The sequence below is a fragment of the Eretmochelys imbricata genome, chromosome 3, assembly GCF_965152235.1.
Source record: "Eretmochelys imbricata isolate rEreImb1 chromosome 3, rEreImb1.hap1, whole genome shotgun sequence".
Classification (NCBI taxonomy): Eukaryota; Metazoa; Chordata; order Testudines; family Cheloniidae; genus Eretmochelys; species Eretmochelys imbricata.
Window position 1 is genome coordinate 33635901 of NC_135574.1, and position 27152 is coordinate 33663052.

A 27152-nucleotide genomic window follows, 5' to 3' on the forward strand; every position below is an offset into this window, starting at 1 on the left:
TCCCACTGAGCTTTAGAGAAAGCAGAATTGAAAATATGGTCTCTAAAATGTGGCATACGGCAAAACACACAACAGCTGGAGGGAGGAAAGGCGTTCTGGCTAAGGGCAAACCTCTTCGCTTATGAAAAGAGCCACACAGGGATCAGATTAAGCCAATACCATGTGCTATAGTGGCTTTTCTCTTTGCCCTTAGCCAGTCTTACTTCCCCTCAGCTGCCATCTTGCCCTGGCTCTCTCCTCAGCTCCCCTCCTACCAGCTGCCACCATCTTGATTTATAATGTCAGCACCATAGGCCAGCACCATATGCCAAATGCCAGCACCATAATCCATCCCCCTCCAGTTCTAGGCAACGGAAACAAAATACCAGAACTACAAATAGCACTTTAGTCCCGCCACCCCTCAACTGACAGAAGCATCCTAAGCATCAACACATAATGACATCTCACTTTTACTTATTTACTTCACCTCAAATCACTGAGTATTTTCAGTGAAATGGTAAGTATCTGAGAAGCCGGAGGAAATCAGCTAACCCACCAGAAATAACGTGAGTCATGTGGACTTGTGTTATGCTTAGAAATACAATACCAACTGAAACCTCCCTCTCTGCTCTACAGGGGAGAATCAAAAGTAAATAAATAAATAAAACTTTAAAGAACTCTCAATTGGCTTTCTACTGAAATAACAAGTGGTGAACAATTTCTCCCGTCTTAATTGTACCATCACATATAATGAACCCAGTAACGGCAGAGATCCACATTTATATTCTGCTCCTTCAGTCTTCCCTATGCACACTGTGCATTCTTTAAGCCTGTCTGCATGGCTCCTTTGTGAGGATTTGTTCTTCATCCCACACTGATATTTTGGCTTTCCCCTCTTGCATTTTGACTATGGCAAAATCCTCGCTTTCTCCCAACATCATACTTTCAACTACTGCAGTGAGTTACTCCATTGGTGGCAATATAGCTCTTTATATCCCAACAAATTATTTTGTCAGATTCCCCATTATGAGGTGCGTTTGTTTTTTTTTCAGGAGAAACAATATCTCAGCTTCTTGGAGAAAAATAGAAAGAAACTGAATAGCTGATACTTTTAAAAGTTACCGTTGCTGTGGAAACAGTAACTCTGCATCTTTGCAGAAAGTATATTAAGGCCCATCTCCTTGCCTTTGTCAGAACAAAAGCAACAAAGACAGGGATTCACTGCAGGAAATGCTTGGCTCCTGGAATATTTCTGATCTACAGTCTCCTGCTCGGCTGGGGCTGCTGGGAGTATGGCTGGCAACTACCACAGACAGCTGAAATCTGTGAGACCAGGGCCCTGGACTGTGGATCTCAGCACCACCATTGGCAGGGGTATCAGTCCTACAAGGGTGCCATTGTCGGCTCTTCTCACCCCCCCTCCCATCTGTAAATGGAGAGCGTGGATTCAGATGAAACAGCATATATATTTAATGACAACGCTTAACACTTAAAAGAACAGTTTTTGAGCTCAGTGCGCTTTACCATCATTAATGATTAATTTGGCAATTCTCTTCACCACCCTGTTTGGGACCTTTGCCAAAGCCAGTCAAACATATGTTCCCCTTTTCTAACATCTTCTAGGGAAGGGAGAAGCTCATCCCTGCCTTGTCCAATACTCAGGGCCTTCTCTATTCACTAACTTATCATTGAGCTTCACATACTCTTAATACCAACCAAGCCAAAATGTGCTTCTCCTGCTACATCTGCTTAGGAACCCAGCTTCTGCCTTGAAGCCAGTAAGTGTCAGGCAGAATCTGTCCCAGGTCCTGTCCCGTAAGGGTTTTATTTCAGGCGAGGCTCTTTCTGGCTGTTCAAAATTCCCTTTTCCATATAACAGAGGCTCCTGGGGCTGAAGCAGCAGCAGTGTAAGCTCCCTCCTCTTGGGCGGATCTCTCCTCCCCACACTGCCTGGAAGTGAATGCATGAGGTGGTGCCAGCATTAGAAAACCAAAACTGGTAGCACTGTTAGAAATTCCACATTGCATCAGCAGATCACCATGTCCACCCAGGGAATGAAATACAAAACAGATTATGTGCCCAGTTCACAATCCAGAGCTCAGTAACTAACCTTGATGCTATCCCTTTTAAACCATCCCAGTAAAATTACTGTAGGATTTTCCTCCTGTTAAACCTTTTGTAAGATTATTCCTAGAAGAACAAAGGGGCAAAGTGATTAAAAAAACAACCCCATCCATGAATTGCTATTTGAGTGGCAATCACTGAAAATGACCTGTAAAACGATCAGTGCTGTGTAACAAATCTCCCAGGAGGGAAGGGGAATTAAGATTAGTTGCCTAGTGGCTGGAATGGGTGAGAGAAAGTGGCAAAGGCATCTGCCTGCTATATACAGGCTCTTGTGAATACCAACATGTTAAGCAGCATTTTTATTTTCCTTGTAAGGAGACACTAAGAAGAATCATCTGTATCTAAAAAAAACAATTTCCACTGAATTAACTTGGTCATGTGTCCTTACTAACAATACTTAAAACTTGTAAATAAACAAACAAAATTTAAACAAAATATCATTGCAGCTGCATTAAACTTGGCAACTGTGAACTGATTATACAAACATTAATTCTTTAGTCTCAGTTGAGCAGTATCTGAGGGGATGGAAGTCCTGCTCAGAGAAGTTCTTCATAACTCAAGATACCTTTGTTTCTCAGCAAGGGAGAGTAAAGCAGCCAGAGTGTACTGGCCAGTTTCCCCCAGATCCTGACTTCCACATTCCCCGGCACATGTGCACACACTACCATTTTCCCTGCCTTTTCCATTCCCTTCTGTCCTCCCCTCCCTCCTCCCCACACAACTGGCCGATTCACCCATACGAGCCGAGGCACTGAAGACTGTTCAAGTAATGACAAATAATAAATCCTCCGGTCCCAATCCCATTCCAACCTAGGTTTTCCAAAGTGGAGGAAATCTCATTCACGAGTTCTTTGAATTTTTCTCACATATCTGGCTTCAAGATGAAAGATTCCAACATTGTCACCATTTATAAAAATCTTGAAGAGCGACTATGATAACTACTGCAGTATCTCTTTGCTTTCTGTGGCCCGCAAGATTCTTGTACGGATCCTCTTGAACCAACTCCCCAGGGCTGCTCCTAGCTATTCTGGGGCCCTACGCAGCCCCTGCACGGGGGGAGGAGGGGAAGAACGGGACAGGGGCTCGCCCCAGGCCTCTGTGGGGAGGGAGGGGGGCTGGCTTGGGGGACAGGGGGGAACCGCTCCCCAGCGCTCACTGGTGGCGCGGCTGGGGCCGGGTCGCTGCACTTCCTGCCACTGGTGAGTGCAGGCCCTGCCCTGCTGCACTCCTCAGCAGCAGGAAGGAGTGGGGCTGGGGTGGAGCAGGGCGGGGGTCATGGGGAAGAAGCAGAGCAGCTGCGTACTTACATTCTGTATTAAACTCCAGCAATCGTAAGTGCAGAAGGCAGATGAAACACTTCAAAGGCACTCAAACAAAATCTGTGCAAAACAAACATTTCTTTGAGCAACTGGCGATTGATGGTACTGCATGGCACCACACCATAAGACTGGGTATCCGTGACTTTGAGAAGGATTACCTGGAGCAGCTGGAAGCACAGTGCCAGGCATGGAAACAACTAAGCGATCAATACAACTAGGCAAATGGCTCTGTGGCCAGTTCAGTGAAGGCTGTTCTTCCCAAACTGGGCTGTGGAGTCATGTGAAGACCCATTAGTACAAACTATGATAGTTGTCGAATCCTCAAAAAAACCCGAGGTGACCGTCATCATCCCCACACATCTGTTTTCCCCTTCCCTGGTCTAACAAATTTCCTTACACACCACCCTTTCCCTTTCCTCCAGGCTGCTGTCTGGAAGAATTCTTGTTTCATGCAATGGTCCAGGAATTTGCATATAATGGATTTTGTAGGAATGCTGCTATCCTTTGATTTCTTGTTTTAAGAGGAGCCTGTCTGCTGTTAGGAGCATTGTTTCTTGAAGAAGCTCCCTTAGTTCAGCCATACACATGGTTGCAGGATGGGGAGGGAGCTGTCTCCTCTGTTTTCACAGCTGCTGGGGGAACTGCTCTCATCACTGCCCGGTGTCTACTAGCCCACCCTGATTCTGGGGATAAACTGAGGGGCTTTTCAGAATGGCGGGGGAAGGGGCAGTTTTATCCTCAAGGGCTGCACATTTGCAAACCAACGTGCAAACCAACTTGTCCTAATGTTACTTAAAAGCAGATTTCATCATATTAATAGAATGAATGCCCTTCAAAGGTGCTTCACATTGGCCTCCAGCTCCAGTGAAGTGCAACATCAACTGTCAGACATGGCCTGGTAACCCCCAAATAGTTGGGGCAAAAGAATCATTGCATTCTTAGGTCAGTTTGGACGGTTATGTACCTTCAGATTTAGATTAGCATGATACAGTACAATGTACACAAAGAAATTACCATAGAAATAGCCCCTGTGTGAGTTTTGAAAGACTGACTCCTACCAGAGCCTTATTGAAGTGGGGTGATCTCTGGGGTAAATGTATGACCATGTGTATAGGTTCTTTTATTGTTTTAATATGTTTTCTCGGTAATGCATTCAGCATACGAATAAATGTGTTTGCTTAAGAAAAACTGTAACCTTATAACTGCAGGTAATTACACTGTTTATAACCTCTGAGGAGAAAGCAAAGCAGACCTGTTTAAGCAGTCTGACTTGCTGGGGAACTCACAATCTGGCCAGAGAACTATGCAGCCTGGAAAAACATCAGTCACATGTCTCTGACCAGGAGAGGTGATGGCTGAAGAGCCCAGAGCCTAGAATGGGTGCCATGGCTGGACCACAAGGGAGAAATACAGGCACAGTAGCCCTTAATATTGATATCAAGTAAATAATTTAATTTCCACAATTTTAAATATATATGTGATGGCGTGTATATACCCACACAGGCCCTGAAGGGGTCAGCGTGGGCCTGAGAGGCCAGTTAGGGAACCTGGCTGCACCCGGATGAAAAGCCAGGCCTAACTGAACAAAAGCCCAGATGGGCAGGAGTAGGCTGGATTATACAGCCAGGAAGATTGCAGCAGAAAGAGGCTGCAGGGAGAGAATCTGGGAGCAGAGAAGAGGGAAGGAGAAAGCCCACGAGGGAGAATAAGCCCTGGGAGTCTAGTTCTGAAAGAATGGTCAACCGCAGAGAGTTGTTGAAGAAAGGGAGTCTGAGGGAGTTGAAGAAGCCCAGGAAAACACCAGTAAGGAACAGGACTTTGCAGACCTGGGCTGCTTTTTATAGGGTCCCTGCTGGGCTGGAACCCAGTGTAGAGGATGGGTCTGGGTTCCCCTACCAGCCACTGGGAAGTGGCACAGGCTCACTGGAGAAAAACCAAACTGGTTACCCCAGAAAGGGATAACTATATATAGTGACCTGGCTGGAGGGCTGAGTCACAAAGAGGGAGGCCTCAGTTGTGAAGAAAGAGATGGGTCACAGCTCAAGTAACTGATGGAAGAGAGCACCAGATAAAGCAAGAGCTGATCCCCACAGCAGCCTCAAGGAGGAACCACCTGCTGTGAGTGAATGCCATCACACATATACCTAAAGTTACAGAGATGCTTAACTGCTTTCCTGAATCAGGGCCTATGGAAATTAGTGAGCCTATACTAACATGGGCAAAGTAAGAAGAACCAAAGCCGAAACAGGAAGGAAAGTTCAGACAAGACACTGAGAAATGTTTTAAGTAAGGGTGATTAATCACTCAAACTAATTGCAAATTCTCTATTATCTGGAGTCTTTAAAGCAAGACTGGATATCTTTCTAAATATATATATTTATATCTAATTCAACCAGAGCTTGTTGGGCTAGATGCAGGAATTACTAGTTGACATTTAAAGTTCTATGTTATGAAGGAGGTCAAACTAGATAACCATAATAGTCCCTTTTGGCCTTAAATTCTGTAAAAGAATGAAATTTGTGATGTCCTGCATCTCAGAGCAGTTTATATTTGGTTTGTTATAGCTCCCAATCTACATTCTGAGTCACGTGTAGCTCTTCTGGTGAAAGGATACTAGACAGCTGCTCAAGTGCTACAGTGATGGGGTTAGACAGATAGAGATGGAAGTAATAGATGCACAGTGTTATCTTATTTTTTGCAGTAGTTACATTTTACAAAGTTGTGTGGTTTTGCTATGAAAGATCACCTTCTGCTTTAAAACACTACCATTCTGTTTATTTTTGTTGCATATCCTCACACATAAAATAAGAGAAAAATAATTTGGGGAGAAGAAATTCCTTTCTAAGGAAGACTCAGCAATGCTGTATTTATGCCCTTGCTGCTGCACATAGTTCGATATCCTAGGTAACATTAATCATCATATCAGACTGACAATTTCAATTTCGCAGCCAGCTTAGCAGATGAAATGGTTAAACTGGTAGACAGTTTTACCTATAGCTCTAGCAAGCCAGGTAACCTCCCAGTGTCTGGCTTTTGACTATACAGCAGAGCTGGGACATGGTATGCAATGTATTCCAAAAGCAAAATACAAAAAGGTAACTTTGCTGTTTTTAAGCTTCTTTCCCATCTAATAGTCTGTGTGGCTTTACTGTGTAAAAGGGCTAGCAGCAAAGCTACCAGCATGATCGCTGCTCTGTAATCACTGGAAGAGAAGGTGCTTAATAACCGCGAGAAGCTCCAGTATACACCCTTCCCCCATCACTGCTTCTCCAGAGTGCAAGATGCTCTGTGGCATCTACAAATCTTGTTACATTTCTTCTTAGCACCACACTAATCCTACTTGGCTGACAAGCAATTTACTACACAACATCTATGCACGTTTAATCATGGAGAGATTTGTACGAGGCAACTGAAGTGACTGTGGGAGGGATTCCTCCTTAAAACAGCAGTGATTGACCATGTCTATTAACAAGTCAAGTAATATATTACTGCATCCATTCCCATAGATCACCTAGATACCATGGTGACAGATGTGCACTAGACAGATCTTTATTCCAGTTATCCTTTTTGAAAATAGTCATTTTTATAGACCTGTTCTTTGAAACAAAACTCTATATTAAGGCTAAAGGGGATGAGGTTGGAAGCCATGACACCCCTCCAGTGTGCATGCGGCTGTCTGCGTGCTTCTCCATCCATCTTTTGTTGGATCCAGCACAAAGCTGGTGGGATGGTATGGACTCCAGCATATGGTGCAGATGGCAAAGCCACCTGAGCTGACACAGAGTCACTTGGGAAGACACTGGAGGCTAGATGATCCAGTGCCTGACATCCTCATTTGTGACGTGATGACACCACCATTTGCCTTCAATACATCATTGCTGTTTCACGTTGAAAGCATCCAGCACTGTGTCTCTGTGGAGGCCCCGATTTCAGAGCAATACAAAAGGACAGAAGCCACTGCTGTTTGATAGGTACGCATCTTAGTCTGAGTTAATATGTGGCACTGAAACCACAGAGGACACCATCAAAGAGCATGCATAAACCCATAGTTTTGCTGATTCCATGTTTCATGTCAGCAAGGCAACCTCCCTCCTGGGTGACAATGGAGCCACGATACTCAAATGAGTGGACAAGTTATGCTGGCTGCCATAAACCAGCACTACAGGTCCCTCGGTACTGAGTGGTCTGCTTGGAGGAGGAGCTCCAGGGGAGATAGGTGCGCACAATTCCAGCTTCAAAGACACAAAATGGTACAAAAAGTGGGTGGCACCAACCAGGGAGCAGATGTGGTCACAGCTCTTTGGGACACATTGATTCAGTGCATCCGCTGAGCAGCTTTAGCCAGCAGGACTTGTATGAAACCTTGGCCATAACTTAACACTACCCCACAACTAGTGGAACCAAGGGAAGTGAAGTGGCCACCAGGTCTCCAGTTGTTCAAATTCACCGATTTAAAAAAACCCAGTACAGGGGCAGAGCTATCAATATAGTCCATGGACTGTACTAGTAAGTACTTCCCAAGCTCTTCCATTATCCAGGGGTTTTTAGCCAGCAGATCCAAATAGTCAATGACCCCACTAGTCACGTGTAGGGCCCTACCAAATTCACAGCCAAGAAAAAAGCATCACGGACCAAGAAATCTGGTCTCCCACTGTGAAATCTGTTTTTTTGTGTGCTTTTACTATATACCATACAGATTTCACGGTGGAGACCAGCGTTTCTCAGATTGGGGGTCCTGACCCAAAAGGGAGTTGCAGTGGGGTCACGGTATTGCCACCCTTCTGTGCTGCCTTCAGAGCTGGGCGGCTGGAGAGTGGCAGCTGCTGGCCGGGCGCCCAGTTCTGCAGGCAGCCGTGCAGAAGTAAAGGTGGCAATACCATGCCATGCCAGCCTTACTTCTGCACTGCTGCTGCTGCTAGTGGCTCTGTCTTCAGAGCTGGGCTTCTGGCCGTAGCTGCCACTCTCCAGCTGCCCAGCTCTGAAGGCAGCGCTGCCGCCAGCAGCAGTGCAGAAGTAAGGGTAGTAGCATTGCAACCCCCCCTACAATAACCTTGAACCCCCTCACCCCCAACTCCTTTTTGGGTCAGGACCCCTACAATTACAACACCATGACATTTCAGATTTTAATAGCCGAAATCATGAAATTTACTATTTTTAAAGTCCCATGACTGTGGAATTGAACAAAATGGACCATGAATTGGGTGGGACCCTAGTCATGTGCCTGCTCTTTTTCCCCACTGATGCAGCAAACACCCCCAGGGAATATCTGTGTGCGCTATCCAGAGAATAACAGTGTTCCTCCGTGCTGTGCCTTGCTACAACCTATTACCCTGGGCAGCACAACTGCCATTCTACTGCATTAAGGGATTTCTGCCCTAGTTTGAGCAGAGGGAGGTGGCCCTAAAACCATGGCTGTCAAAGTCATGTACAATCCTTCTTGCTCCATTGTCAAGGATGGGCTTGTGCAGAGAGAGATTTCTCCAAAGAGAAGCCCTGTTTGCTTCTACAGCATTAGACATGTAGTAGAGCTGAAGCTAAAAATCCTTTGAGACATTATAACTGATTGCTGTGGAAATCACTAGCATGCCAGTTTAGGACCAACAGGCAGAACTAAATGAGCTCAAAAACAAGAGCCTGTTTCCAGTCAAATATCTCCAGAAGAGGAAGGGAAACACTGTGCTTGGAACGTCTAACTGATCTATATGTAAGACTAACACCCTCAGGATTCACCTTGATTGTAATGCTTGTAAGAAATCAGCCAGTTTATAATGGCTGGAGGAGTAGATGGGGATATTTGTCATTGTATGTACTTATAATTATCAGGACAGAAGTTGTAAGTGAATCTATGTATACAAAAATTCTACATATTTGATTTTCACCCCTCACCTCCACCCTTGTAACTCACTTGTTTTCTCAGAAGATGAGCACACAGACCATATTTCCTTGGGTGTCTGCACTGTGCACAGTACCGTAAGGCCAAGGTCCTGACCGTAATAATGGAAAATAGATAATACTCTGGAACATACTCCAAATCAGTTCTAAATAAAGTGCTTTTCAGCATTCCCCATAATGTATTATTGGGTCACTACAGATAGTCTGTCCACACAGAGTCAGTGGTGCATTACACCCTACCTTGCCAGATTCCACCAACATTTTGGGCCTTGGTATCTAGGCACCTTCTCCATCTGTACAAAGACAACATACAACAGCTGTGTGATGTGTTTCTTTCTGGTCACACTGTGTTATGATTGGAGAGAAAATACTATGAACCAGGGTGCCTATCCTTTATGATCATGCTCTGGCAACAAATAGCTGTGAAGTGGGCCCTCTGCTGTCACACTCTCACTGCTGTGTCCCATTTCCAAATGCGAGTTCCAGACATATTTACCTACATTTTCAAATTAACTTCAGGAAGCCTCCCTGCTCCCAACCCCAATTAATCCCCAGCCCTTCCCCCCCCGCATTGCTAACCCCACTGCTCCCTCCATCCCACCAACAACTCCATTGCAAGTCCCACTAACATCGCCACTGACAGCCCCTTGTCCTCCACACTGACACTCCACTCAGTTTCCCCCCACCCAGTGCCTTGTATTCCAAAGAACACACAGCGAGGCGAGCAGAGTTGCCACTCGCCTCCTCTCCCCCACTCAAGGCTATAATAAGCTCAGCCATAGGCAGCATTTGGGGAGGCAGGGCCGCAATTATACCCAGGGAAGGGGAAAAAGATGTTTGCTCTCAGCAGGGTGTTTGAAGTAGAATAGAAGAGCATGGGCCCATTCCCTCCCCAGTCCCTCTCCTGCTGCATCCAAAAGCCTGGGGAGAACAGGGCATGACCACCCCCCACCCCCCTGCCACATGCAACTAATACTCAACCCCACCCCTGCTGCACTGGGTGAGTCAGACTGTTCCCCCTCCCTGAACTCCCATTCTCTCCCTGCTACAGCCAAGGCCTTGGGGAGAATGACCCCATCCCTGACTTACTGACCAGTCCCAGTTCACTCACGTCGTGCTGCCTAGGCTCTCACACACCACCACATTCCCACACTTCAGATCTATCCCCCCACCCTGCCATTGGCCGGCAAGCCCCACACTCCCACTGGCAAAAGCAAAAGCTGAGCAGAAGTCAACTACATTACCCACAAACTTGTGTGTTGCACGAACATGCGTCAGTCTCTCTCACTGACTTGCATGTTTGGATGACATGTATGGTTCTGGATAGTACAGATTTTCTGCGGGAGATAACATTATTAAATAAGGAGTCAGGAAACTGAAGTCTCCCTGACATATTGGGAGACTTGGTCAGGCTGGTTCTAGGTCCCCGTGAATCATGCTTTAGCCCTCTTCTGAAAATTGTCATCAATCAGAATTATGACATGAGACTGCCACAAACTCATTAACAACACTGCTCAGTACTGTGAATCACCACCAACAGTATTTTCAAGCCAGAATCCAAGGCCACTGTCAAGGTTCCTTCCCCACTCTGAACTCTAGGGTACAGATGTGGGGACCTGCATGAAAACCCCCTAAACTTATTTTTACCAGCTTAGGTTAAAACTTCCCCAAGGTACAAACTATTTTCCTTTTTCCCTTGGACTTTATTGCTGCCACCACCAAGCGTCTAACAGATATATAACCGGGAAAGAGCCCGCTTGGAAAAGTCTTTCCCCCCAAAATCCTCCCCAAACCCTACACCCCCTTTCCTGGGGAAGGCTTGATAAAAATCCTCAACAGTTTGCATAGGTGAACACAGACCCAAACCCTTGGATCTTAAGAACAATGAAAAAGCAATCAGGTTCTTAAAAGAAGAATTTTAATAGAAGAAAAAGTAAAAGTATCACCTCTGTAAAATCAGGATGGTAAAAACCTTACAGGGTAATTAGATTCAAAACATAGAGAATCCCTCTAGGCAAAACCTTAAGTTACAAGAAGACACAAAAACAGGAATATCCATTCCATTCAGCACAGCTTATTTTCTCAGCCATTTAAACAAACAGAATTTAACGCATATCTAGCTAGGTTACTTACTAAGTTCTAAGACTGCATTCCTTTCTGTTCTCGGCAAAAGCCTAACACAGACCAAGAGAACCTTTGTTTCTCCCCTCCTCCAGCTTTGAAAGTATCTTGTCTCCTCATTGGTCATTTTGGTCAGGTGCCAGCGAGGTTATCCTAGCTTCTTAACCCTTTACAGGTGAAAGGGTTTTTCCTCTGGCCAGGAGGGATTTTAAAGGTGTTTACCCTTCCCTTAACATTTATGACAGCCACTGTAGCAATTCATTAGCGGCTCTTATATTTACTTTTTCAGCACTTCTATTATAAAAAAGGGAAGAAAACTGCAACCTTTCCAAAGCAATAGTCAATAAAAGGGTTTGAGGCTTTTGTTGAAGAAAATATATATAATAGTTCAAGAGGAAGGCTAACAATTTTATTTTGATTCATATAAACTACATTTAATCTTTAAACTAAATGTTTTAGTCTGTTTTCAAGAACCCCATATGTAGGAAGGAATTCTAAAACCCTCGTTATGCAAACAGAATACATATTCATAGATTCATAGATATTAAGGTCAGAAGGGACCATTATGATCATCTAGCCTGACTTCCTGTGCAACACAGGCATATTCCCTTATGAAGCAGTTTGAGAAAGATTTCTTGTGACAGAATAGGATGAATGCTCTAGCTGTTGGAGAAGTGTATAGCTGCAGGAAATGACTGGCCTTCACTTTACATATTCCAACCCACAGATAACAACCCACTAGTTTTCATGACATCCAAATGATGAAGATAAGTATTAACCTCATTTTGCAATATGATAGCAAAGAGTCAGGTGACTGGACGAAGACCTGACAGCAAGTCAGGAGTCCACGATTCCCAGCTGCAAGTTCATTCCTCTAGGACTAGGCTACTTCATTATTAATTATTATTATTGTTATTATTATTGTGGTAGCACCTCAGAGCCCCCCGTCGTGGATCAGGAACTGGTTGTGCTAGACACTGTACAAACACAACTCCACTGCTACAAGTCTGCTTTATTCATCTTGCCTAAAGAGTGTTTGTATTTGTTTAGTTAAAGGGCTCGATGCATCACAATGGAATAGTGAAGAGCAATTCTGAGTTAATACAAACAAAAGGTTTGTTGAAAAAAGGTCCAATGACTGTGAGAAGCAAGTTCTGGTATTTTGCCAAGTCCTGGTGGGGATGGGGGAACAACATTCCTGTTAAAAAGTTACTAATTCTTGTGAATATTCACAAGGAAAAATCTTTTTTAAAACCCCACACTTTAAAATGATCAGGATAACTCCTTTCAGTGGGTGAAGAGCCCTGCTTTGGAACAGTGCTGACTCACAGCAGGGAGATGTCTCCCGAAGGCAGGTTTCCCCCGGCAACCAGAGATAAACCAGTGCCTAACTGGGAAGGAAGCCAACCTTACCTGTTCACTTCCACACTATTTTTGTTCAGTCTGCATCCCCCTGCATCCCCACCGGGGAGCGGGGGGAGAGAAGAAGAGAAGAGCTGTATCTTTGGAATGGGGGAGAACAAGATACTCAAGTCTCTCTCTTTTGCCTGTCTCCCAACTCAAGACCTAAGCAGTTCTGAGTGCTCTGAGCCAATCATGACACCAGAGGAAAGTGACCACAGCTATCAGAAGATCAAGAAAGCTAGGTATAGGAAGGAAGGGGAGACCCTACCATTAACAAGGTAAGTATCTTTAAACTGCAACAACAAAAAAGGGTCTAAATAAAGCAATGACCTGAATTACTCAGGCAGCTGGTAGAACCAGGAAAGCCAAAAGGAAGGCAGATTGTACTCTTGGTGAAAGGGGCCCAGTAATAGCTGGTGAAGACTATCCACATGTAGGGCAGAGTGAAAGACTGTTTCATATGGTTCTGTCTAGTCGACTGAGAAATCAACAAAGAAAGAGAGAGTCTAACATTCCTAAAAGATTAGTGAGATCTGCAGGATAAGGGCTGTGGTCGACATCTGCATTCCTCAGGGCCAAAGGAGCTGTCCACAAGGGTGAAGCTCAGTGCAGAAGGCAGAACTTTCTGGGATGTTGTCCAAGGCAGTGGAACAAACTCTTGCAGGGTCTAAGCACCACCTCAAACTTCACCATTTTCTGTTGCAAATGCCACACATGCTTCTTTGACCTCGTCCTTGCTGCTATAAAAAGATAGCACAGTGTATAAAAGATGGATTTCATTTAAAAAAAAGTTTCCCACACATCTGCCCCATGGGGAGATAAAGGAAGAAAACTAACATCTGTGACTTGTGGTTCTATGTCACAAAAGGCTCCTCTCAGGGGTGAAAGTAACTTAAAGGACTTACCAGTACGCCAGAGTCCTGAGTGGGGGCATGGCCTCAACCAGAAGAGGTGATTTAAAGGCCCCAGGGAGCTGGCAGCCCCAGGACTCAAGGGTGAATTAAAGGGCCCGGGGCTCCGGCCGCCACAGAGCTCCGGGCCCTTTAAATCCCTGCTGGAGTCCAATCAGGACTCTGGCGGCGCTTTGAAGGGCCCAGGGCTCCCTGCAGTAGCAGGAGCACCGGGCCCTTTAAATCTCCCCCTGAGCCCGGCTCTGGTAGCCGGACTCCAGCGGTGCTTAAAGGGCCCGGGGGTCCTGCCACTCCAGTGGCAGGAGAGCTGGGCCCTTTAAATCACGGCCGGGGAAGCCGGTCCGGTTCGGCCTGGCGTACTGGCTCTTGACGGTACCGGCTTACTTTCACCTCTGGCTCCTCTGGAAAACACTCAAGATTTCGTGATGATGGGCACAGTCGAAGAACAGAAAAGTTTTAAACAATGGGAAAACCAGTGGGAGCTTTGCCCAAGGGTTTGTCTTGAGGAGTATGAAAGGTGTTATTTAGAACACGTTAGCTAGCACATTCTAAACCTCGAGCGTAGAGGAGGCAATTGTATTTTAGCATGTGCTAAGTTGGTTGAGTTGAAGCCTAGGCCCCGCCAGGGATGTTAGCTTTACCAGTTGGTAGGTTCTAAAATTGCAACTGGCCTTGACTACATTACGGATGAATCCTGGCCCTACTGAAGTCTATGGGAGTTCTGCCTTTTACTTCAACTGGGCCAATATTTCAGTCCGGAAGTTTAGAACATGCTAGCCAACCCATTCTGTTATCCAGTCAAGCCAAAGCTTGACAAAGGACTAAGTAATGACTGAAAGGTTTTGGCCTACAATCAAACCAAACAAAAGTTTTGCATGTGAATATTCTTAGAGCAAAAATTTGAGGCCCTTGATCCACTATGATCCCAAACAAAGTAGGATTATGGTACTCATAAGAACAGTGTTTAGGTGCTAGTTTTAAAAGGAAAATGTATGGATTTATTTTTCCATCTATAGGTGACTATTAATTGAACCACCACATATCCCAAAATAGGATTGTACATTGCACTGAAGACTTAGTACTGTATGAGCAGTCTGCTGTTCACTAACTTTCACTGGTGAAGGTGATTAATAAAAAAAGACAGTACAATGACTTTAAAAATCTGTAGTTTGAATATGGATACCAACATAAATGCAATTTATCTTTAAAAATGATAATAGCTTAGACACAGTTTGGCTTCCACGAGGACAAAGATAATAGCTTTTCCTGTGACCAAAACTCAAAAGGATATTAACAGCAGGTAGTTTATTTTCCTCCCCTGTTCCTTAGATTTTTGTAACTGTAGTACACTACACAGCAGTTGAAATATTCCCAATGGATTTCACTGTGTACACAAAATTTAGAGAGAGCTCACAGTCATTCTATGTGCATTAACAATCACACTGATAAAACCCACAATGGAGTACTGTAAAAACAATCACAATTGGCTAAATATAATACGATGGGAAATTGTAGTGTCTTTGCCACTCCTCTGCTGATAAGGCATAATCTGTTCCATTCAATTCATTGGCAAGTCAGCCGGTATGCAAAAGGAAACAATACCCGCATTCTATCTTTCCAAATAGCAATGTTGTGCTATTGTGTTAACGTTGGGAGGAGATAATCCTTCATGAGATTCTGACACCAGCACTTCTGGGGTCATACAAGGGGCAAAGATTCCTCAACGCTATAATATTTCTGTCTGTGCAAATCTGCACATTGATCTAAGTTCTGCATCCATTCTGATGGTACCGCACTGAAAGATTGCTTTGAGAGTAAAATATTCCTGCTCTCTTTCTCTATATACACTAGTTTAGAAAGTGACTCTAGAACTAACACAGAGAAAATCATCATAAAAGTACCATTCACATTTTTTAACCAATGTGCTATGATATTTTTTTTCATTTTTATTCTGTATTTCCATCATACCACTTGGACAAAAACTTTGCATGCACTGGTCTGTCAAGAGTTTAAACACATACTGAGTTAAACATTTTGCTGGTGTATTTTCACTGACACTGGAGAGGTTGTACAATGGATTAGCTGATCCAGTGTATTTAGGGCCTAATCCAAAGACTGATGAAGTCACTGGAAGCCTTTCCACTGATTTCAATAGGTTTAGGATTTGGCCCTTAGTAAAATCAATTGCAGTCTTCAGTGTAATTTGTTAAACTGTAAATGCTTTGGGGCAGGGACTGAGGCCTTGTGTTTAAGGCATTCATGAATTCTCGGTAGAATTCCCAGCTCTGCCACTGCCTTCCTGGGGAAGTCAGTCTGTCTCAATACCCCAAAAGTACAAGGGGGATAATAATATTTCTCTGTATCACAGGGAGATTGCAAGAATAAATGCATTCATTTTTCTGAGTTCCTCAAACACTACTGCGCTGAGGGCCTTGTAAGTACCAAGACAGAAAGACTGTTTAGGTTTTTGTGTAATTCGCCATGTTGAGCAGACTATTGAGGATAAACAAATACTAATTCTAAAAACTGATTAATGTACCTGATTGAATTAGAGACACTAAGTTAATGTCTCTGTGTTAAGTTTACTTAACCTGTTACTAGGGCACAGTTTATCAGCACTTCCTAATGATTTATCTAGAAATAGAAAGCAACAATGATATTCTACCAGGAAGAATGGAAGAAGTGAGCAACAGTAGGGAAAATGTCAGGGAACCATACCTGGTGCAGCAGTTCTCCTCTGGGCTACCATTTGGAAGTTACAGTGAAATGAAACTAAAATATCCAGCAGCTGATTTAAGGAATAAAGATGTGCAAAACTTAGCTGTGAATATAAAAAACTATCCTATGGACAACACAGACTGGCTTTGCATGAAATTATTTCATACCCTTCTGCATACTTGACCAATCACTCCCTACACAAAGGCATAATGAAGCAATTCTTATTTTTAACTGAAGGGGCACGGTATTTGTCCCAGGCCTCACATTCAATTTTTTTCCCCAATTCAAAATAATGGAATTATATTAAGAAGGACTTGAAGAAGGAAGTGACATAGAGAAGAGAAAATGCATTCACTAAACTCAACATCATATGGAAATAAAAGATTCACAGCACCAGAACAAAACTGAAAATTTTCAACTCAAACATAATCTCAGTGCTAGTATACAACTACAAAAGCTACAGAAAACTGGAAGCCTTTGAAAATAAGTGCCTATTAAAGATTCTAGGCATTGGTTGGCAAGACCTCATCACCAACGAAGAGCTCCAAGGATCACCAACAAGTGGCTCATCTCCAGCAGAATCACAAGGAAGTGCTGGACATGTTTGGGGCATGCACTCCACATGCCAATCCACAGACACTCACATGAAGTCATCAAATGGAAACCAACTACTGTGAGGAAACGAGGGCATCCAAGGGGTAACCTTAAGAAGAACCCTTAGTAGGGGCAGCAGAAACAGTTGATCTTAACAAAATAGAGCATGTAGAAGCAGCAGCAGCAAATGAGAGGAATGGAAGAGACTAGTTTCCACTCCTTGAGCCAACACTGGCACAGGAATGCTGTAATAATAAATAGTAAGTGACTTTAATGAACAGGGTGTTTTGATGGTATGTTGCTTTTTGAATGATGTAAAAAAATAATCAGTACAGCTGGTTATAGGGTGCTCTGATTTCTTTGTTTGAAACACTGCTGCTAAACAACAGACACCTCCAAGTTCTTTCCCTTTCTCTCTCTGCTCCCTTAGCCCTTCTGCTTCAGTTTCTCCATCTATAAAATGGGGATGTCAACTAACCTGCTTCACAGCAGCTCTGAGAGCATCCATCAGTTGATTTCTGTACAGTGTTTTGATGATGCTGCTTGCTAAGTATCACATTTAAATGCTCATGACAACTACAAATGTACAATATCCTGTACTTAACTGTCACTACGCTCTTTCCCCTCTCTCATCCAAGGCACGTACTCACGCAATAAGGCAGTGCCAACAGAAAACTGTTACAAAATTTGGGTTATTCATTATTTGTTGACATAAGTACCCATAACATGCCATGTAATTTCCAATCACAAAACAGTGCCTGGCCTCTGCTCCAAAGAACAGACAAAAGGAAAGAGGATAGTTTATAACGTCTGAGTAGAGCGGTCAAGGAGGTAAACATCCACAGCGAAATACTGTTTGATTATCCCAATTGCTCCCTCCCCACCCCTTTTTAGGTGGGGCGTAAAATTAATTGCTAGCTCTAGTTTAAAAAGTGCAGCACAGATCTTAATTCTCAGTTCAAAGGCTCTAACTGCTGCTCACACAAATTAAGAAAAACAAAACAAACATGTCTGACAGATAACCTGTAACTCCTTGATTTTTCATCTTAAAAGTCACACAAAGCCTGAAAAAAATGGATAAGAGAAATCAGAATGCCTTCCCTCCCAATCACAAACAGGGCATGGAGCAGCTCTGTATCCTTTCCACAGACAGAATTCCAGCTCCGTGGCTATAATAGGGTGTATAATCCTGACATACCTATTACCACAAGGATTTGTGACCACTGAACCTGTGTGCGACTGCAGACGTACCAGATAATTCTTCTCCTGCCACTGACCACCCTGTAAGCCACATTCATTCTCCACAATGGGATACATGAGCCTGGCTCTGGGAGATTTTCACGGCGTGCGAGTTGCACAGGACCCCTGTGTGCATACCCAGAGTGTAGGGATGCTATGGCTCTGTTGCACTTCCAATGCTTTGGGGACCTTCTGCAGTTCCAACACTTTTGAGTGAATTGTACTCTACTGAAGTCAACATAAAAAACAATGCCTCATCCTGACCCTGAGATATAATAAGGCTATATTTTTATACACACATGTAATAAAAAAGCAAACCAACCAGAGTACAGAAGATGCATTGGCATTGTGCTATTGTTGTCATCTGTTCCACAGGATATTCCCCAAGACAGAGTTTACAGGACACCAAAGGGTCAAGTACCAAGTCCCAGGTAGGCCTGTATCTGGCTGTAGTCATTGCAGAGCAGTCTGAAAACAAACAACAACAAAAGTGAAAAAATAAAACATTTCCATCACAAACCTTACTACATTCCTGGGCACCGCAAAGCCTTATTTTCCATATCCACTGCTGTCTACTAACTGTTAGGAAATTAAACACAGTAAATTATTATTATTGTGTGTACTGAGGTAGTGTACAATGTATTGTATTATGTGCATCTCAAAGATACAGCCCCACACCTGAGAGAACACAGGATAGATAGACAAAGGACAGGTGACAAGTGCGGAAAAGGGATGTAACATACAAGCAAAGTGATCGTGGGGACAGTAGGCAAAGAAACATCCCATTAGTTGCAGATTTCTCTTTGCTGGAAGTTACGCACTAAACTCCAACAACCCCCCTTCCGGCCCACAATCCTGCCCTCATCTTTCTTCCACATGGTATATCCTCATTTGATCCTCCATCCCATGTAAGGGCCTAATACAAAGCTCATTGAAGTCACTGGGGACCAGATTTACAAAGGCATTTAAGTGCCTAATGGGATTTACAAGGCACCTAAGAAAGTTAGTGCCTAAGCCCCATTGAAGTCGGTGGGAGTTAGGTGCCTAACTTGTTTGACGCCATCTCACTAGGTGCCTAACTATATCTTTAGGTGCCTACATACTTAAATTTTAAACCTGGCCCTGGGAATCTTTCCACAAGCTTCAAGGGGATTCAGCTCTGGCCTTACGTGAGTGAACAAGCATAGCACCACAGTGCAACAGTGCCAGAATTTCAATTAATTGCATGAGTTTATAGCGCAATCATAAAAGTTCACTTGTAGGTCATTCATTTAATTTTGATCCATTTGGGTAGTGACCAAAAATCTGGAGTAGTTAGCTCTGGTGGCAAGTATGAAATGAATGTGTGGGCGCTATCCAATTCTCAGTGGGCAGTTAATCAAAAAAAACCCACAAATAATTGCTTTTCACAGGCACCTCTATCAACTACCTTGAAAGACCAAGAACTAAATAACCCTCTTCGTGTCCTTGGAGGAGATCTTCCAGGCCAGTGTTCAGGCACAGTGGTGAGGCAGCACAGGATAAGTTTTCATGGCTTTATCTATTTTCTGGTTAAAGCACTGTCACTCTCCAGCACTGAAAATTCCATAAAGTGTTAATATTCTCACTTTGGAAAAGGCTTTGCTCATTGCAGAAACGATCAAAGGCAAACAAACAATATTTCAGTTCAGCCATTGTTAAGTCACAGGATTTTAAAGTAGTAACTGTAAAGTAGTAATTAACTGCAAACTCTACAAAACTTGTGTGTGTAGCTGTGATGTGCTGCTTATGCTGTTCAGTTGCAGGCCTGGATCCACAAAGCGAAACTGGAATGGTTGAAAAATTAACGAAGCGAGGGCTATCCAATGCACATGAGCATTATTTTTTTGCAATAGTACTGCCCCGGACACACTCATTTTTCCTCTCTAATTCATGCTTCAAAAGGCACCAAGTTCCGGTCACCTGTTCTCCTGGCTGAGGTAAACCATCTGTCTTACTCCGACCCCTCTCTGAAGGGGTTGCTTATTTAAAAAGAAAAGCAAGGTTCTCCCCTCTCAGGATATGTGTGCTGCCTGTACATTGCATTATTAGAACCGAATATGATGCAAATCATGATCTATCCAAAGAGACAGGAAGATAAACCATTTGCAGTTGGGTGTTGCTTCAATTAAGAGCATCTGGTCAACGTTACAGTAGAGCAGAGGCTAAGGCACAGGGATGCCTGAAGAATAGACAGGCAGAGAACCTCTCTCTTTGTAGGAATCACCTTTGTGAATTCCTCAGTATTCACTATACCCACTCCTAAAGTTGCACTGCATTGCAAGAACCAATATTTGCTGATATTTTTGTTCCTAGTACCAGCGGCAGGCTGACCACTTCACTGGTTTAATTTTAGAGTGATTTTAGAGAGAGAATCAGAATGGGCTAGGCCTCACCCATGCCCGAGTCTTCATTAGATACTGGGTACGGTCACTTTGAACTCACTTAGATGAGACTGGAATGTAAAGCTAGGTGTCATCAGGATACTGACCACACTGCCTCGCTAATTTCCCCTGAATGCAGGTTGGACAAAATAGGACCTTGTGGAAGCACACATGACACAGAGCTTAGGTCAGACGAACAGTTGCCTATTACTACCCAGAAAGAAAACATACCTGCTCAGAATATGCACTCAACAAAAGTGCCTCAGCTCAAAGACCTGAGGATTCCAGATACTGCTGGGAGTGCTTCACCATATCAAGGAAGTTAGTTAACCTTCCAAAAAATGAGAGCTCCATAAAAGGTTGATGGAACTGGAGAGATTATCTACATTAGAAAATGGTTGCTTGAGCAAGCATCTACATTATTTTTTCCAAGACATGCCAGTACTTTGTCTTCCCTCAGAGAAGCACTGACTGCTCCAAAAATGGCCACAACTCTTCTACACTGGCTTTAACCAGCCAGGAGGTACATGGATCTATCTTACTCTGTATCTCTGGACTTCTCAACATCTCCAGAGCTGCAATAAGTGTCAGAAGCTGAAGCTCAGATTTTACCACTCTGCAAAACTTGGCGTAAAGGCTTAGATAGCCACTGCCTGACTGAGTTTCTTTTTCCCCCAAACAACCCACATACAACGTTAAAAGAAATGTTTACAGTTAAAGCCCAAGTCTGCTGATATTTGCTACACTGCAGATATGATTCCCCCAAAGTTTACAAACTCACTGAAGAGAGCGGAACTTTTGATGTTAGCCCCCTCAGCTGCTAGGAAAGCTTAGACTCTGTCTACACCAGGGGTGGCCAACCTGTGGCTCCGGAGCCACATGCGGCTCTTCAGAAGTTAATATGCGGCTCCTTGTATAGGCACCGACTCCGGGGCTGGAGCTACAGGTGCCAACTTTCCAATGTACCAGGGGGTGCTCACTGCTCAACCCCTGGCTCTGCTACAGGCCCTGCCCCCACTCCACTCCTTCCCGCCCCCTCCCCTGAGCCTGCTATGCCCTCGCTCCTCTCCCCTTCCCCCCAGAGCTTCCTGCATGCCACGAAAGAGCTGATCGGGAGGTGCGGGGAGGGAGGGGAAGGTGCTGATTGGCAGGGCTGCCGGTTGGCGGCAGGTGCTGGGAGCCAGGGGGGAGCTGATGGGGCACTGCTGATGTATTACTGTGGCTCTTTGGCAATGTACGTTGGTAAATTCTGGCTCCTTTTCAGACTCAGGTTGGCCACCCCTGGTCTACACTGTAGTTGGGAATGACTCTCCTAGCCCAGGTAGACCACTAAAATAGCAGTGTGGATGCTACTGCTAGTCACCTGAGCGAGACCCTGGTCAGCCTGATCTGTCACCTGAGCTGCAATGTCCACACTGCTATTCTTAGTGTGCTAGCTCAAGTGGAACTAGAACAAGTCTGTCTACCCGGGCTGGGAGGCTTGCTCCCAGCAGCCACACAAACATAGCCTTACAGCCTCTAACCCACTAGAAAATGTCCTTTTAAAGTAGAGAGAAGGGCACAAAAGCAGTATCCCATCATATTTATTTTTAGTGAAAACTGATGTAGCCATGGGGGAGAAAAAACAATCTCAGGTTCAGGGACGCTCTGGATTGCTACCTCTGAGCACTGACATGCTGTTTCAAAGAAGATGTAAAAGTACTGGAAGACTGCACGGCATAATGGCTCAATGCATGAGGTGTGCTGTGCAATCTGACTTGACACACTGTCTTTTTGAGTTCGGACATTTCCAGGTGCCTCAAATCCAAGTTTTGAAGAATTTTAGACAGTTTCTTTATTGTTAACCCCCACTGTAAGCATTAGAGGAATAAAATAAACAAAAGTGATTTCTCCATACCCTAATTTACCTGGCATTGTTTACATTTACACACCGTTCCATGAAACATTTGACCTTGAATGATCACACACATATTTCTGTGTTTGTACTGGCACCGCTTACGAATACACTTCACTGGGCAAATTTAGGCTCTTGTGCACTGGCATGTGTTGCTTATGGTAACAGAGAGAAGGAAGTATGAGACAGCAGGCAGTGGGGAAAGAGATGTACGTGAGTTAGGGATGGACTTGCATGGCTCAGGAAGACCAAAATGTCACAGGTTGTTGTGACATTTCCAGCCCACACTGAAGGGGTGGGTGCTTATGCAATTCAAACTAAAACCTTAAACAAATACACCAATCTATTCAAAATCTATGTTATGCAAATTTGAGGTTAGTCACTAGGGTGCATGGGCCTGGGGCCAATTCCACCGCCCCACACTTGTCTGTCCACTGTGCCCTATGATGATGACCTAACCACATCAGCCACATCATCAGGGGTTCGTTCACCTGCACATCTATCAATGTGATATATGCTATCATGTGCCAGCAATACCCCTCTGCCATGTACATTGGCCAAACCGGACAGTCTCTACACAAAAGAATAAATGGACACAAATCAGATATCAAGAATTGTAACATTCAAAAACCAGTCGGAGAACACTTCAACGGAGAACACCCCCGGGACACTCAATAACAGACTTAAAAGTGGCAATTCTTCAACAAAAAAACTTCAAAACCAGATTCCGAAGAAAAACTGCAGAACTGGAATTAATTTGCAAACTGGACACCATCAAATTAGGCCTGAATAAAGGACTGGGAGTGGATGGGTCACTATAAAAAGTAATTTTCCCTCTGCTGATACTTACACCTTCTTGTCAACTGTTGGCATTGGCCTTGTTAGCACTACAAAAGTAATTTTCCCTCCCTTGGTATTCACCCCTTCTTGTCAACTGTTGAGAATAGGCCACTTCCACCTTAATAGGAATTGGCTCGTTAGCACTGACCCCCCCACTTGGTAAGGCAACTCCGATCTTTTCATGTGCTACAATATATATTCTGCTTACTGTATTTTTCACTGCATGCATTTGATGAAGTGCGTTTTAGCCCACGAAAGCTTATGCCCAAATAAATTTGTTAGTCTCTAAGGTGCCACAAGGATTCCTCATTGTTTCTCCTGCAGCTATAACTGGATTGAATAGCCTTCCTTTGTATTGCCATCTCATGTGGGGACATCTCTTCTCCCTCAGCTATTCTTCTGTGACACTATGACACCTGTCTCAAGCAAGCACCCTAGGGTTCAGCAGAAATTGGTTACCTAATACAATTGTTATTTAACTGATGGCCTCTTGAACTCAGTGGGACTCTAAAGATATAAGTAAGCAGACTTTGACACAGGGCTCAGAGAGCAGGCAGAGGGTGCCGCTATAGGCTTGCTTAGAGCACCTTTGACATACCAGCCTTCAGTCTGAGACAACAGGACACACAAAGGATGATAAACATCAAGAGCATTTATAATGCAATGATGTAAAACCAATAGTTGTTCCCATGGTCATTTCAAGAATCACTACTGCTTAATGGCATTTTTTAACCAAGTATTAATTTCAGTTTCTCAATATATTACAGCATTTCACACTTAACTTCTCATCGTTTTACAATCAGGCATATATGAGAGTATTTGTCTTTACATCTTTCTCTTGGTCTTCCACAACCTTAATCCAAGGCTTCCAAAATGATTACACATTGCAACTTGAATCTCTGCCAAGTTCTTACTATCATATTCCTAGTAAGGAAGTCTGGCACCCACTGGTAAGAAAATATCCACATTTATCTGTGGTGTAAAACCAAGAGCAAAGAAACCTGACTACTTGTTAGTGGAAAAAAGTTTTCCAAATCCAGCATTGTCTTTTTTCTCTGTTGAGAAGTATAGGGTATTAAGCTCTTCAGGGTACAAGCTGTGGCCTTCTTTGTGCTTGCTTGGCACATTTGGGAAAATACCACAATATAAATAACAAATCTCCACATCAAAATATCCCCACACGTAATAAGACAATTCAGTTACCAAAAACAACAGAAGCAGAGACAAAAGCATGTTCTGTCAAGATCCATTCACCAGAGTGATTCTCCCAGGGGATCCTAGCTACAGACTATTTAAGATTTCAGAGTGTGTTCCTATGTCTTTTAATGACACCGAATATTGCTTACAGTAAGGACAAGAAAAGTCTAAGCAGTTGGTCATCTGTTGCTGGGTGCCTAAATAACTGCTGGTTGAGTTGGGATACCTAGAAAATGACCCTGTATATATACACTTCAAATACACAGGAGTAAAGCCTTTTACCCAGTGTAGTATGCTTCATCCATTGAACAGATTTTAGCTCATTGTGAATTCAGACCATTATACAGGTACTGCAAATTGTCAGCTCAGTATGTGGGGCATGAGAGCGCCTCAGGTATTAATGGTAGTTTGCATAATTAAACCCTCATAAGGAGGGTTGAAAACAAGAGTGCAACTTGATCTTAAAATTCACCTCGAGATTTCTACTGCAGTTAATGGCAGTTTCATGCACATATCTGAAAAAAATTTGGTCCACACCATTGGACACTGAATTTGTAAGACATGCCAGCATGACATTTCCTCTTCTGGAATAGCCTTGCATTGAATGCTGGGGAAAGAGATCATCATGAGTAGTGATGTATTCACTTTACTGAGTGATCCAGAAGCTATTCAGAGCTATCCTCTCATATATAATCAGAGCTATCTGATTCTGTAAATTACCAACCATGCTCTGCACATCACTACCTGGAAATGAAATCAGTCCCAAGAGTGACTCAATCACTCTTTAGAGTTCTGCTAATGTAGCATGACTATTTAAACACCAATGTATTTACATTAAGCCGGGAGAAAAACACCCTCTCACCCAACCTAATATTTACTTTCATTATTTCTATGCAATACCCAATGACCCAAAACATCATAATGAAGATAAAATGGATTTCTGTAGCACTCCTTGCCTTTGGGCAACTGTTTCTACTTGTTATGTGAAGATAAATGGTAATATTAATTTACTGATAAAATAAGTCATAATGTTTCAAGATCTGTAAAAGGCAGAGGGGATTGTGTATGGGATGAGGGAGGAATGAAGCAGATGCTCACCTGCATAAATCTCAAATAATGAATGCAATAAGAATTTCTAAGGTACATCGTCACTGTAGTATCTGCATACAATTGCTGTCAATTACATCACTTCACTGTGGTCCCGCACTCGCAATGCCACGTGTTGCCTGGGGAAGCGCATCGGCTGCCGCTGGGAGTGGTGCGAGGAGTGCCAGGAGCTAGGAGTCCTGGTGCCGCAGATCAGGTCCAACGACAACACCACCGTCACCGCGAGCACCGGGGCATGCTGGAGAGGACCCTGAAGGCAGCCATCCATTCACTGTATATGGAAACCCTGAAGCGTAAACCGGACCAGGGTAAAGCTTTTGAACTGAGCAGCAAGTGGGACGCCAGCAACCACTTCCTCGCCGGGGCCGGCTTCACCCATTTCGCCGACTGGCGGTTTGTCCACCATGCCTGACTCAACTGCATCCTGCTCAATGGAGCCGTCCGCCATGGGAACCGAGACAAGCGTTGCGGGAAGTGCAGCTACTCCAACGAGACCCTGCCCCACGTCCTGTGCAGCTGCAAGCCCCACTCCAGAGCCTGGCAGCTGCGCCACAACACCATCCAGAACCGCCTGGTGAAAGCCATCGCACTGCGCCAGGCAGAGGTTGCCATGAACTGCGCCATCCCTCGTACCGACAGCCAGCTTTGACCTGATGTGGTAGTCACCGACGAGGCCCAGAAAAAGATCATCCTCGCCGACGTCCTGGTCTCCTTTGAGAGCAGGACCCTGGCCTTCCGCGAAGCCCGAGCTCATAAGCTGGAAAAATACGCCCCCCTGAGAGCAAAGGGCTACAAGGTGCAGATGGATGCCCTGATCGTTGGAGCCCTGGGCACTTGGGACCCCTGCAACGAGCGTGTGCTGCCGACCTGTGGGATCGGTTGACGCTATGCACGGCTCATGTGGTACCTCATGGTCTCGGACACCATCCCATGGTCCAGGGACATCTACATCAAACGCATCACCGGCCACCTACAGTACCAGGAGGTGTGAGCTGGTACGACATCGTGCATCAATTATGGGAAAGGGACTGAGAGGCTTTTTCCACTGGACCGTATGAACTGGAACCATAAACTCACTGAACATTAAATCCCACCAAATGAGGGTAAATCCATCCTCATCATTGTATCCACTCATTATACTCCACACCTGAATATAGCCATTATATGAACAACATATCCCCATATCTTAATGTCTGTACTTTGACCCGTTAAACTTTTACCCCCAATCGGGGAGATTGCAGATTATGTATTCCTTATGCCACCCGTTCCTAAACTGAATTTTGCACCCCTTGATAATCTGTACCTTATTCCCTGAAACTTCTATGCTTAAACTCTGTACCGTTTTCTTTTTACTTCAACATCATCTTAATAAAATTATTAAATCTGCATACAATTGCTGTCAATGCAG

The 27152-nt window shown here is 44.1% G+C and overlaps 1 protein-coding gene across 1 annotated transcript in view; it reads right to left on the reverse strand.

Annotated features, from left to right (window-relative positions):
- Window positions 1-27152, reverse strand: part of RNF144A (ring finger protein 144A) — a 100252-nt gene that overhangs the window by 15852 nt on the left and 57248 nt on the right. The window contains exon 2 of the mRNA XM_077811560.1: window positions 18627-18772. Coding sequence (XP_077667686.1) covers window positions 18627-18761 — 135 coding nt within the window. The 5' untranslated portion in view covers window positions 18762-18772. The remainder of the gene's footprint in view (window positions 1-18626; window positions 18773-27152) is intronic.